The sequence below is a fragment of the Microcaecilia unicolor genome, chromosome 4 (assembly GCF_901765095.1).
Source record: "Microcaecilia unicolor chromosome 4, aMicUni1.1, whole genome shotgun sequence".
NCBI lineage: Eukaryota > Metazoa > Chordata > Amphibia > Gymnophiona > Siphonopidae > Microcaecilia > Microcaecilia unicolor.
The window spans coordinates 45,453,029-45,466,191 of NC_044034.1; the positions used below are offsets into that span (position 1 = coordinate 45,453,029).

The following is a 13,163-nucleotide window of genomic DNA, read 5'->3' on the forward strand; positions in this document are numbered from 1 at the left end:
TTATGGGGGAAGGAAACTGTTCCCTACTCTTCTGGTAAGCGTAGGTACAATCCTCCTTCTCGACAGCCTGCGGCCCAGGCTAAGCCCCAGCGCGCTCGCTCTCGTCAGCAGCGTGCGCCTCAGCAAGGCCCCATGGGGGCGAGCTTTTGACTGGCTCCAGCAGTCAGTGCCGGGCGACCTGCTGGTCGGGGGGAGGTTGAAAGTTTTTCACCAAAGGTGGCCTCTTATAACCTCCGACCGTTGGGTTCTTCAAATAGTCCGGCAAGGATACACCCTCAATTTGGCCTCCAAACCTCCAAATTGCCCACCGGGAGCTCAGTCTTACAGCTTCCAGCACAAGCAGGTACTTGCAGAGGAACTCTCCGCCCTTCTCAGCGCCACTGCGGTCGAGCCCGTGCCATCCGGGCAAGAAGGGCTGGGATTCTATTCCAGGTACTTCCTTGTGGAAAAGAAAACAGGGGGGATGCGTCCCATCCTAGACCTAAGGGCCCTGAACAAATATCTGGTAAAGGAAAAGTTCAGGATGCTTTCCCTGGGCACCCTTCTTCCCATGATTCAGGAAAACGACTGGCTATGCTCTCTGGACTTGAAGGACGCCTACACGCACATCCCGATACTGCCAGCTCACAGACAGTATCTGCGATTTCGTCTGGGCACACGTCACTTCCAGTACTGTGTGCTACCCTTTGGGCTCGCCTCTGCGCCCAGAGTGTTCACGAAGTGCTTGGCTGTAGTAGCAGCGGCGCTTCGCAGGCTGGGAGTGCACGTGTTCCCCTATCTCGACGATTGGCTGGTGAAGAACACATCCGAGGCAGGAGCTCTACAGTCCATGCAGATGACTATTCGCCTCCTGAGCTATTGGGGTTTGTGATAAATTATCCAAAGTCCCATCTTCTCCCAGTACAGAGACTCGAATTCATAGGAGCTCTGCTGGATTCTCGGACGGCTGGTGCCTATCTCCCAGAGACGAGAGCCAACAACTACTTGTCCCTCGTCTCACAGGTGCGAGCGTCCCAGCAGATCACAGCTCGGCAGATGTTGAAATTGCTGGGCCACATGGCCTCCACAGTTCATGTGACTCCCATGGCCCGCCTTCACATGTGATCTGCTCAATGGACCCTAGCTTCCCAGTGGTTTCAGGCTGCTGGGGACCTAGAAGACGTGATCCACCTGTCCACGAGTTTTCTCAAATCCCTGTATTGGTGGAAGATTTGGTCCAATTTGACTCTGGGACGCCCTTTCCAAATTCCTCAGCCACAAAAAGTGCTGACTACGGATGCGTCTCTCCTGGGGTGGGGAGCTCATGTCGATGGGCTTCACACCCAGGGAAGCTGGTCCCTCCAGGAACGCGATCTGCAGATCAATCTCCTGGAGTTACGAGCGGTCTGGAACGCTCTGAAGGCTTTCAGAGATCGGCTGTCCCACCAAATTATCCAAATTCAGACAGACAACCAGGTTGCCATGTATTACATCAACAAGCAGGGGGGCACCGGATCTCGCCCCCTGTGTCAGGAAACCGTCAGCATGTGGCTCTGGGCTCGCCGTCACGGCACGGTGCTCCAAGCCACATACCTGGCAGGCGTAAACAACAGTCTGGCCGATAGACTGAGCAAGATTATGCAACCTCACGAGTGGTCGCTCAACTCCCGAGTAGTGCGACAGATCTTCCAGGTGTGGGGCACCCCCTTGGTAGATCTCTTTGCATCTCGAGCCAACCACAAGGTCCCTCAGTTCTGTTCCAGGCTTCAGGCCAATGGCAGACTGGCATCGGATGCCTTCCTCCTGGATTGGGGAGAAGGTCTGCTGTATACTTATCCTCCCATACCTCTGGTGGGGAAGACTTTGTTGAAACTCAAGCAAGACCGAGGCACCATGATTCTGATTGCTCCGTTTTGGCCGCGTCAGATCTGGTTCCCTCTTCTTCTGGAGTTGTCCTCCGAAGAACCGTGGAGATTGGAGTGTTTTCCGACCCTCATCACACAGGACAAAGGGGCACTTCTGCATCCCAACCTCCAGTCTCTGGCTCTCACGGCCTGGATGTTGAGAGCGTAGACTTTGCCTCTTTGGGTCTGTCAGAGGGTGTCTCCCGCATCTTGCTTGCTTCCAGGAAGGATTCCTGGATCCTTCCTCCCCCTCTCTCATCCTTGGTGACTTTAATATTCCTGCTAATGATCCTTCCAACTCTTATATTTCCAAGTTACTCGCTTTAACGTCGTCCTTTAATCTCCAACTATGCTCCACCTCCCCCACTCATCAAAATGGTCACTGTCTTGATCTCATCTTCTCCTCCAACTGTTCACCTTCTAGTTTCCTTGCCTCTGATCATCCCTCCTCTGATCACCATCTTATAACTTTCACACTTAAATCTCCTCCCTCCCAGTCCCGTCCTATCCTATCTAATTTATCTAGGAATCTTCACGATATTGACCCTTCATCTCTATCCTCCCATGTTTCAAACCTCCTCTCTACTGTGGCACCATCCACGTCTGTCAACGAGGCTGTTTCTTCTTACAACAATACTCTATCCTCTGCCTTAGACACTCTTGCACCTTTGATGACCCGCCCTGTAAGGCGTACAAAACCCCAACCTTGGCTGACTTCTAATATCCGCTACCTACGTTCCTGTACCCGCTCTGCCGAACGCCTCTGGCGGAAATCTCGGGCCCTTGCTGATTTCTTACACTTTAAGTTCATGCTGACCTCCTTCCAATCTGCTCTTTTACGTGCCAAACAGGATTATTATATCCAACTGACCAACTCTCTTGGCTCTAATCCTCGACTTCTCTTCACCACATTGAACTCTCTCCTCAAGGTGCCCCCTCCCCCAACTCCCCCTTCATTATCTCCTCAGACCCTTGCTGAATTCTTTCACAACAAGGTTCAAAAGATAAACCTTGCTTTCTCTACCTCACCACCTCTCCCTCCACTAGTCCGTTCCCCTCTCTCTCCTTCCCCTCATGCCCTTTCCTCCTTTCCTGAAGTTACTATTGAGGAAACTACACTTCTCCTTTCTTCCTCAAAATGTACCACCTGTTCCTCTGATCCCATTCCCACCCACCTTCTTAATGCCATCTCTCCTACTCTTATTCCTTTATCTGTCACATTCTCAACCTCTCACTTTCCACTGCGACTGTCCCTGCTGCCTTTAAACATGCTGTGGTCACACCTCTCCTTAAGAAGCCTTCACTTGATTCCAAGATGGCCGCTGAATAGGACGGACGCGTTTTCTCTCGTCTCTCTCTTACCTGAAAATTTCTGTAATGCCGAAGAGAAGGGGAAGGGCTGCGGCGACTGCCTCCCAGCAGACGAGGAATCTACCCCCTCCAGGCTCGATAGAGCCTTTCTTGCAGAGGGCCGCAGGCATGGCAACACCGTCGATGGGCAGCCCGCCTGTCCATTCACTAGATGGAGATAGTGCTTTGAACACAGGGCTGGAAGTCTCATTGAGCCCCGACGGTAGAGACCCGCCTCCACAACCAATTGGAAGCAGTTCACCGACGATGTCGTACCCGACCGCGAAGACCGGAGAGTCATGTAGCGGAGGGGAACGGGAGGCAATTCAATCCTCGTTGGTAGGTTTGGGAAGTTTGTTTTTCCCCACCTTAACTGCCTCCGTAGAAAGAAGAACTGAGGAGGAGACGGCAGGAACAAAGGGAAATGTAAGTCAAATACACACCGGAACAGAAGAGTTTTTTCCCTTTAAAAAACCTACTGAAGTAACTTTAGACAATCTTTGGCAACTAATTGTGGACCTTGGTAAGGCTTTATGCCCACAGATGAAAAAGATCTCAGAAGAAGTTGCCTTAATAGATGGGAAACTTAAGGAAGTAGAAACTAAATTTAATTCTGTGGCTTCACAAACTGAAAAACTTGAAAAAGAAATACAACAAATACAAACAGTGCAAACAACAACAGTTAAAGATTTGACAAACCTAAGGAGAAAATCTGAGTTTCTTGAAAATAGTCTCAAAAATAACAATTTACATTTTATTAATTTTCCTGTGCAACCTCTAATTTCTCCGAGGGAAATGTTAAGGAATTATTTTAAAGAAGTTCTTGAAATTAATGAAGAACATTTTCCTCCTATTTCCCAGGTTTTCTACATTCCGACTAAAAAAGTGGAACAACATTTAAACACTCAGGCAATAGATGTCTCTGCATTGTTAGAAAGTTCAGATAGTGAAATTCCAGCTGCCTCTACTTTGCTTGCCACGGTTGCGTTGACCTCAGACAAGTCATGGATATTAAAAAAATTCTTTCAAAAGAAAGAGAAAACTTTTAGAGGATTACAAACACGGATATTCCCTGACTTGTCGAGAGATACGCAAAAGCGCAGGCAAAAGTTCTTGCAGTTAAAACAGGAGACGCTCCAATTAGGAGCAACGTTTTATTTAAAATATCCATGTAAATGTTTGGTTAATTATTTGAATGTTAAATATGTGTATTTTGACCCTTCCCAATTATGTTCCTTTTTAACATCTAAGAGAGCTCTTTAAGTGTAATATATACCAAGCCTGAAATGCTGAAATCTTATTTTCTTATTAATAATACATTTGAAATGTTTAATTTCTTTTCCTTATATCTCCAATTTATCTGTATCTTGGAATCCTTAGTTGAGGACTTTTAAGCATCCAAAAGGAGATTATTTTTCCTATTTTATTTGTGAAGCAAATTTCTGTAAATTTGAATTTTTTTTTTTTTGGCTGTTTTTTTCTGACAAGTTACATTTACTTGTGAATTATTGAAATAATAATAAAAAAAAAAAAAAAAAAAAAAAAAAAAGAAGCCTTCACTTGACCCTACTTGTCCCTCTAATTACCGACCCATCTCCCTCCTTCCTTTTCTCTCCAAATTACTTGAGCGTGCTGTTCGCCGCCGCTGCCTTGATTTTCTCTCCTCACATGCTATTCTTGACCCATTACAATCTGGTTTTCGCCCTCTCCACTCAACCGAAACTGCGCTTACTAAAGTCTCCAATGACCTATTACTGGCTAAATCCAGAGGTCAATATTCCATCCTCATTCTTCTTGATCTTTCCGCTGCTTTTGACACTGTCGATCACAGCATACTTCTCGATACCCAGTCCTCACTTGGATTCCAGGGCTCTGTCCTTTCCTGGTTCTCTTCCTACCTCTCCCTCCGCACCTTTAGTGTTCACTCTGGTGGATCCTCTTCTACTTCTATCCCTCTGCCTGTCGGCGTACCTCAGGGTTCTGTTCTTGGTCCCCTCCTCTTTTCTATCTACACTTCTTCCCTTGGTTCATTAATCTCATCCCATGGCTTTTCCTACCATCTCTATGCTGATGATTCCCAAATCTACCTTTCTACCCCTGATATCTCACCTTGCATCCAAACCAAAGTTTCAGCGTGCTTGTCTGACATTGCTGCCTGGATGTCTCAACGCCACCTGAAATTAAATATGACCAAAACCGAGCTTCTCATTTTCCCCCCCAAACCCACCTCCCCGCTCCCCCCATTTTCTATTTCTGTTGATGGCTCTCTCATTCTCCCTGTCTCCTCAGCTCGAAACCTTGGGGTCATCTTTGACTCTTCTCTCTCCTTCTCTGCTCATATCCAGCAGACCGCCAAGACCTGTCGTTTCTTTCTTTACAACATCCGTAAAATCCGCCCCTTTCTTTCCGAGCACTCTACCAAAACCCTCATCCACACCCTTGTCACCTCTCGTCTAGACTACTGCAATCTGCTTCTTGCTGGCCTCCCACTTAGTCACCTCTCCCCTCTCCAGTCGGTTCAAAACTCTGCTGCCCGTCTCATCTTCCGCCAGGGTCGCTTTACTCATACTACCCCTCTCCTCAAGACCCTTCACTGGCTCCCTATCCGTTTTCGCATCCTGTTCAAACTTCTTCTACTAACCTATAAATGTACTCACTCTGCTGCTCCCCAGTATCTCTCCACACTCGTCCTTCCCTACACCCCTTCCCGTGCACTCCGCTCCATGGATAAATCCTTCTTATCTGTTCCCTTCTCCACTACTGCCAACTCCAGACTTCGCGCCTTCTGTCTCGCTGCACCCTACGCCTGGAATAAACTTCCTGAGCCCCTACGTCTTGCCCCATCCTTGGCCACCTTTAAATCTAGACTGAAAGCCCACCTCTTTAACATTGCTTTTGACTCGTAACCACTTGTAACCACTCGCCTCCACCTACCCTCCTCTCTTCCTTCCCGTTCACATTAATTGATTTGATTTGCTGACTTTATTTATTTTTTGTCTATTAGATTGTAAGCTCTTTGAGCAGGGACTGTCTTTCTTCTATGTTTGTGCAGCGCTGCGTATGCCTTGTAGCGCTATAGAAATGCTAAATAGTAGTATTAGTAGTAGTAAGGATTCCACTAAGAGGAGTTACTTCTTTCTATGGAGGAGGTTTGCCGTCTGGTGTGACAGCAAGGCCCTAGATCCTCGCTCTTGTCCTACACAGACCCTGCTTGAATACCTTCTGCACTTGTCTGAGTCTAGTCTCAAGACCAACTCTGTAAGGGTTCACCTTAGCGCAATCAGTGCATACCATTACCGTGTAGAAGGTAAGCCGATCTCAGGACAGCCTTTAATTGTTCGCTTCATGAGAGGTTTGCTTCTGTGAAAGCCCCCCGTCAAACCTCCTACAGTGTCATGGGATCTCAATGTCGTTCTCACCCAGCTGATGAAACCTCCTTTTGAGCCACTGAACTCCTGCCATCTGAAGTACTTGACCTGGAAGGTCATTTTCTTGGTGGCAGTTACTTCAGCTCGTAGAGTCAGTGAGCTTCAGGCCCTGGTAGCCCAGGCCCCTTATACCAAATTTCATCATAACAGAGTAGTCCTCCGCACTCACCCTAAGTTCTTGCCAAAGGTTGTGTCGGAGTTCCATCTGAACCAGTCAATTGTCTTGCCAACATTCTTTCCCCGTCCTCATTCCTGCCCTGCTGAACGTCAGCTGCACACATTGGACTGCAAAAGAGCATTGGCCTTCTATCTGGAGCGGATACAGCCCAACAGACAGTCCGCCCAATTGTTTGTTTCTTTTGCTCCCAACAGGAGGGGAGTGGCTGTGGGGAAACGCATCATATCCAATTGGCTAGCAGATTGCATTTCCTTCACTTACGCCCAGGCTGGGCTGGCTCTTGAGGGTCATGTCACGGATCACAATGTCAGAGCCATGGCTGCGTCAGTGGCCCACTTGAAGTCAGCCACTATTGAAGAGATCTGCAAAGCTGCGACGTGGTCTTCTGTCCACACATTCACATCTCATTACTGCCTGCAGCAGGATACCCGACGCGACAGTCGGTTCGGGCAGTCAGTGCTTCAGAATCTGTTTGGGGTTTAGAATCCAATTCCACCCCCCTAGGCCCATGTTTATTCTGTTCCAGGCTACAGTCTCAGTTAGTTGGATAAATTGTTAGGTCAATCTCAGTTATGTCCTCGCCGTTGCGAGGCCCAATTGACCATGTTTGTTGTTTTGAGTGAGCCTGGGGGCTAGGGATACCCCATCAGTGAGAACAAGCAGCCTGCTTGTCCTCGGAGAAAGCGAATGCTACATACCTGTAGAAGGTATTCTCCGAGGACAGCAGGCTGATTGTTCTCACAAACCCGCCCGCCTCCCCTTTGGAGTTGTGTCTTCCCTTGTCTTTGTCTTGCTACTTATGGGACTGACGAACACGAGCCGGTTCGGGCGGGAAGACGGCCGCGCATGCGCGGTGCGCATCGGCGCGCGAGGACTAGCAAAGGCCTTTGCTAGTAAAGTATTCCGATTGGATGGGCTGCCATGGACGTCACCCATCAGTGAGAACAATCAGCCTGCTGTACTCGGAGAATACCTTCTACAGGTATGTAGCATTCGCTTTGTGTGGTTTTCCACATTCAACGTTAAGAGCATTGCAGGTAACACAGAATTCTGCAGCATGGCTTCTCACAGGTGTAAGCTGAGAAGTACATATTACACCACAGTTAAAGATGTTGCTTTGGCTGCCCATAGTGTGGTGCATTGAATTTAAGCTCTTGTTTCAGGCACCTCATGATGATGCTCCATTAGCCTTGGTCCGAAACTTGCAGACATATTGTCCTTCAGGGTCTTAGGCTCTGGACCTGTTGGCAGGACCACCAAGAGACTGAGCTGGGCCCGGGACAGGGCCGCCACCCCCTTCAGGATCGCCACTGCCACCCTCCCAGTATCACTGCAGTTGCAAAAACCTTGGCTGGTGGAGATCCCAAGGCCCCGCCAGCAGAAGAGGTTTTCCTCCAGCCCTGCTCTTCACTCTACCACATGGCCTGCCCCTGCAGCTGCTTTTTCTCTTATGTCACACATGCTTAGTTTCAAAACTGAGCATGCGCATCCTGAGGGGAAAAGCAGCCGCTTGGCAGGCAATGTGGCAGAGTGAAGAGCAGCTCTGGAGGAAGACCTCTTCTGCTGGCAGGGCCTAGGGGGGACCCCCTCAACCAAACCAGAGGTCCTGGCCCAAAATCCTGCTGTGTCTGCTCCTCCCCAACCCCCAAGGGGGGGCCTGGCGCCAGTGTTTTCTCTCTCCTGTTCCTTTCGGGACTCGATCACCTAAGTCCCGTCAGGAGCAGGAGAGAGAGAGTGAGACCCCAGCGCCTCCCTTGGAGGCCCGGGCCCGGAGAATTTTGTCACTCAGAATTGTACGGTACATGGCCCCATCCATTCTCCCATTGATGCGGTGAAGTAGTCCTGTGCCCTTAGCAGAGAAACACCCCCAAAACATAACATTTCCACCTCCATGCTTGACAGTGGGGACGGTGTTCTTTGGGTCATAGGCAGCATTTCTCTTCCTCCAAACACGGCGAGTTGAGTTCATGCCAAAGAGCTCAATTTTTGTCTCATCTGACCACAGCACCTTCTCCCAATCACTCTCGGCATCATCCAGGTGTTCACTGGCAAACTTCAGACGGGCCGTCACATGTGCCTTCCGGAGCAGGGGGACCTTGCGGGCACTGCAGGATTGCAATCCGTTATGTCGTAATGTGTTACCAATGGTTTTCGTGGTGACAGTGGTCCCAGCTGCCTTGAGATCATTGACAAGTTCCCCCCTTGTAGTTGTAGGCTGATTTCTAACCTTCCTCATGATCAAGGATACCCCACGAGGTGAGATTTTGCGTGGAGCCCCAGATCTTTGTCGATTGACAGTCATTTTGTACTTCTTCCATTTTCTTACTATGGCACCAACAGTTGTCTCCTTCTCGCCCAGCGTCTTACTGATGGTTTTGTAGCCCATTCCAGCCTTGTGCAGGTGTATGATCTTGTCCCTGACATCCTTAGACAGCTCCTTGCTCTTGGCCATTTTGTAGAGGTTAGAGTCTGACTGATTCACTGAGTCTGTGGACAGGTGTCTTTCATACAGGTGACCATTGCCGACAGCTGTCTGTCATGCAGGTAACGAGTTGATTTGGAGCATCTACCTGGTCTGTAGGGGCCAGATCTCTTACTGGTTGGTGGGGGATCAAATACTTATTTCCCTCTGCAGAATGCAAATAAATTCATATACTTTCCACAATGTGATTTTCCGGATTTAATTTGTGATGTGCTATCTCTCACTGTTACCAATAACCTACCCTTCAATTATGGGCTGCTCATGTCTTTGTCAGTGGGCAAACTTACAAAATCAGCAAGGGATCAAATACTTATTTCCACCACTGTATGTGCGCACATGTGTGCATTTGCATAGAGGGTGTATACATAGGTGAAGCTTGGGCAGACCATGGGCTAGGTTCAAACTTATGCATATAACATACAGAATACTGTAGGTTATATGTGTATCTGCAACACTTAGGCACTAACACTTATACCAGCTCAATGGCTGGTGTAAATGTTTGCATCTAAATGGTAAGCGCTTTTATACCCATTACACTAGTATTCTAGAAAGGAAAGTAGGTGCCTGCTTTCCTTTCTAGAATAAGCTCCTACCATGCCCATCTGGGCACCTAATTGTAAGTGCTCTGTTAAAGGATTGCCTCCTGTATGCAGAACATAAATGACTGGATGGCATGACACAGAACACATTACTTTATTGTTGCTGTTTAATATTTGATGCTTTCTTTTTTTGTAGGGTTGTCTAGCCAGGCTCGTGCAGATTTCCGTTTGATGAAGGATCTGTCATTGGAAACTCAGCTAAACCCAGAGCGTAGACAGCAGCGGTTACTGAGGCTGGCTGATAACATTCAGAGGTAATTTATTTGATGTGGCACTAAGTTCTAATTTGTCATCAGGATTTTAGTACATACTTGAAAACTTAAGTGAAAATTTTTGAAAATTCCTTACTCTGCCATAATTTATAGTCCAGAGTTTTAGCACAAAGAAACAAAAGAAGATATTGAATTTTTCAGAACTATAATATTATTCTTGCTCCTCCTTAGAGAAAGGAGATAGGTGTAGAGATGGAGAAAATGGGAAGTAGAAGAAGATTGTATGACAGCGGCGAGAATGGTGAGATGAGGGCATGGAAGAGAGATGTGATGACTAACAAGACGAGAATGAGTAAAAGGGAAATGAAGCAAATACTGAAATAAAAAAGTGGGATGAGGAAACAGAAAATTAAGAACATAATAGCTATACTGGGTCAGGCCAGTGGTCTTTCTAGTCTAGTATCCTGCTTCCAATAGTGGCCAGTCCAGGTCACAAGTACCTGGCAGAAACCCAGTTAGTGACAACATTCCATGGTACCAATCTCAGGTCAAACAGTGGCTTCCCCCATGTCTGTTTCAATAACAGACTATGAACTTTTTCTCCAGGTACTTGTATTTGAATAAATGCTTTTGTTTATTGACCCATTTGCTTTTTAGCTGTATGCTGCCTTGTTTCTATTTGCATTGCTGAAAAGTTTTGTGGTAAATTTTTAACAAACCACTTCTGAGATGAGCTCAGCCCCCTTAGTGACCTAGACAATCCAGAGCAGAATTGTTGTGGTTGGGAGTGCACCCTTTGAGTTCTTTTGAGGGATCCTATGGCAGGAGGAGGAAACAAGCTATTAAGCCCCCCTAGTGAGTTCAGGCTGAGGGAGCCGAGAATTATCGGGCTAGCAGCTGTATCCAGATAACTATCTAGATAAAGGGGCTGATGCAGAAAGCGTCGCAGAAGAGCTGGCTGAGCATGTGGATCTACCGCAAAATTAGTGCTCCAAAATAACCACAGTATGCTGTAAACAATAAGCAAGCAAATTACTACTGCATTAAAATCAGAGCGGTAATTGGCATCACATTGCAAAATGTTTCTCTTCCTGTCAGATCGTAAATGATGATTGGCTCTCACACTGACAAAAAAGGATGACATTTACCAAAAAAAAAAAACCAAACCTAACTCACTCAAGTGAAGCCACCAGCATCTACACTGGCCTCCCTCCCTCCCTCAACCAATCCTACAATTCCTGTCTATAGGCACACCCAACATGACCCTTCACCCCTTCCTTCCATCTCTGACTCAAAGAAAGTCCAGTCCCTGGATAAGGGATTGTAAGATCAGTTCAGAGAGAGGGGAAGGGAGAGGTGCCACTTATACCAGGGCTAAGGTGCTGTTAGACACCAGGGAACATCATTTTTTAAATATTGGGAGAATGGAGTGTGGTTGGGTTGGGATGCTGTGCAGAAAGCTATTGAGAGAGTGGTCAGAATGAGCTATGCTGCCCTGGACCTGGCGAAAGTGACTGATTCCTTCTGTGCATCCTGCAGAATACTTAATGGCCTCATATCCATTCTTTTTAATGCAGTGTGCGGCCACGTATTCTGCAGCAGTTAATACTGTGCTACAATCCTTTTTCCTGCATTGCTCAGCATGTACAACCAGTGGTATGAGTATCGTTTATCATTTATTCATTTTACTATACCGTTTCAAATTGTGTTTACAAAACAGAACGGTTTACATATTAATATAAAAATCATAGTAAAAACAAAACATAAAAGAACTCCATCGATTTGATAGGAAAGCAAACTAAGACAACCATTCTAAAAGATAACAAACACCAATGCTTATTAAAACCACCATTCATAACAAGTACATGACTAACATATAATTGTGCTGCATATTTAATCCTTCCTAAAAACTGCCTTTCATCACAGATTATTTTCAAACATATTCTGAAATAAGTATGTTTTCAAGAGTTTACGAAATTGGATGTAGGACTCTTCCAATCTAAGATTTTTTGGGAAACAATTCCAAAAAGAAGGGGCCAAAAAAAGAAAGCTGAGTTTCTAGTGGATTCCCATCTGGCCTTCTGTGGTGATGGGATAATCTGTTGTCTGTACGTGATCGAACTGTTCGCCTAGGCGAATAAAGCCAAATAAGATTTGCTAAATACGATGGAATTAATAGATATAGTGCTTTATGAGTCAAGGTAAGGATTTTGAATTCTATTCTGGCTTCCATTGGAAGCCAGTGAAGTTGGAATAAAAGTGGCGTAATTCTGTCATATTTTGAGGCCCTGCAGATGATACGGGCTGCAGTATTCTGTATCATCTGTAACCGTTTTATATTCATCTTAGTAAGTCCTGCATAAGTGATATTGCAGTAGTCCAAACGTATTGTAAAAAATGCATGTGTTAGTGTACATAGTGAAGCTTTATCAATTGAATTTCTAATTGAGCATAGTTTTAGAAGGTGATAGACTTCCTGACTACCTCAGATATTTGTTCATTAAATGATAAAGCTGAGTCAATAATGACTCCAAGATATCTGAAAGATTGCACTATTGGTATCGGTTTATCAAATAAGATAGGTATAATAGGAGGGATTGTTTCACGACCTGTAATCCATGATGTAACGGTCTTGTCTGAGTTCAGTACTAAATGATGTTTTTAAGCCAGCTAGCTACTTCATCAAGGCTATTTTGAATTTGTGTAAGTTCAATATCTGACGGTTTTACATAATGAATCAAAAGATATAAAGTAGTATCTGACTCCCTTGTGGTGGTTCAAATTTTGCTAGGTTTGCGGACATAATTTGTGGAAAAAATGGTGGGTGAGTCACAGTATCCTTGAGGAAGGCTAGTATAGGTATATACCTCTTTCCTTCAAAGGTAAATGCAAACCAAAACCTACTCCGTGGGTCAATTTGGATACTGAAAAAGGCATTAGTGATGTCTATGACTGAAAAGTATTTGTTTTGTGGTCTTAAGTCATTTAGCAAGGTGGATGGATCAGGTGGGTGCTCTCGGGATTACTGCCT

General features: G+C 46.2%; 1 protein-coding gene across 1 annotated transcript in view; it reads left to right on the forward strand.

Moving 5' to 3' along the window:
- PIWIL4 (piwi like RNA-mediated gene silencing 4) overlaps nucleotides 1-13,163 on the forward strand; it is a 455,470-nt gene that overhangs the window by 278,997 nt on the left and 163,310 nt on the right. The window contains exon 10 of the mRNA XM_030200207.1: nucleotides 10,057-10,174. Within this exon, the coding sequence (XP_030056067.1) occupies nucleotides 10,057-10,174 (118 nt within the window). The remainder of the gene's footprint in view (nucleotides 1-10,056; nucleotides 10,175-13,163) is intronic.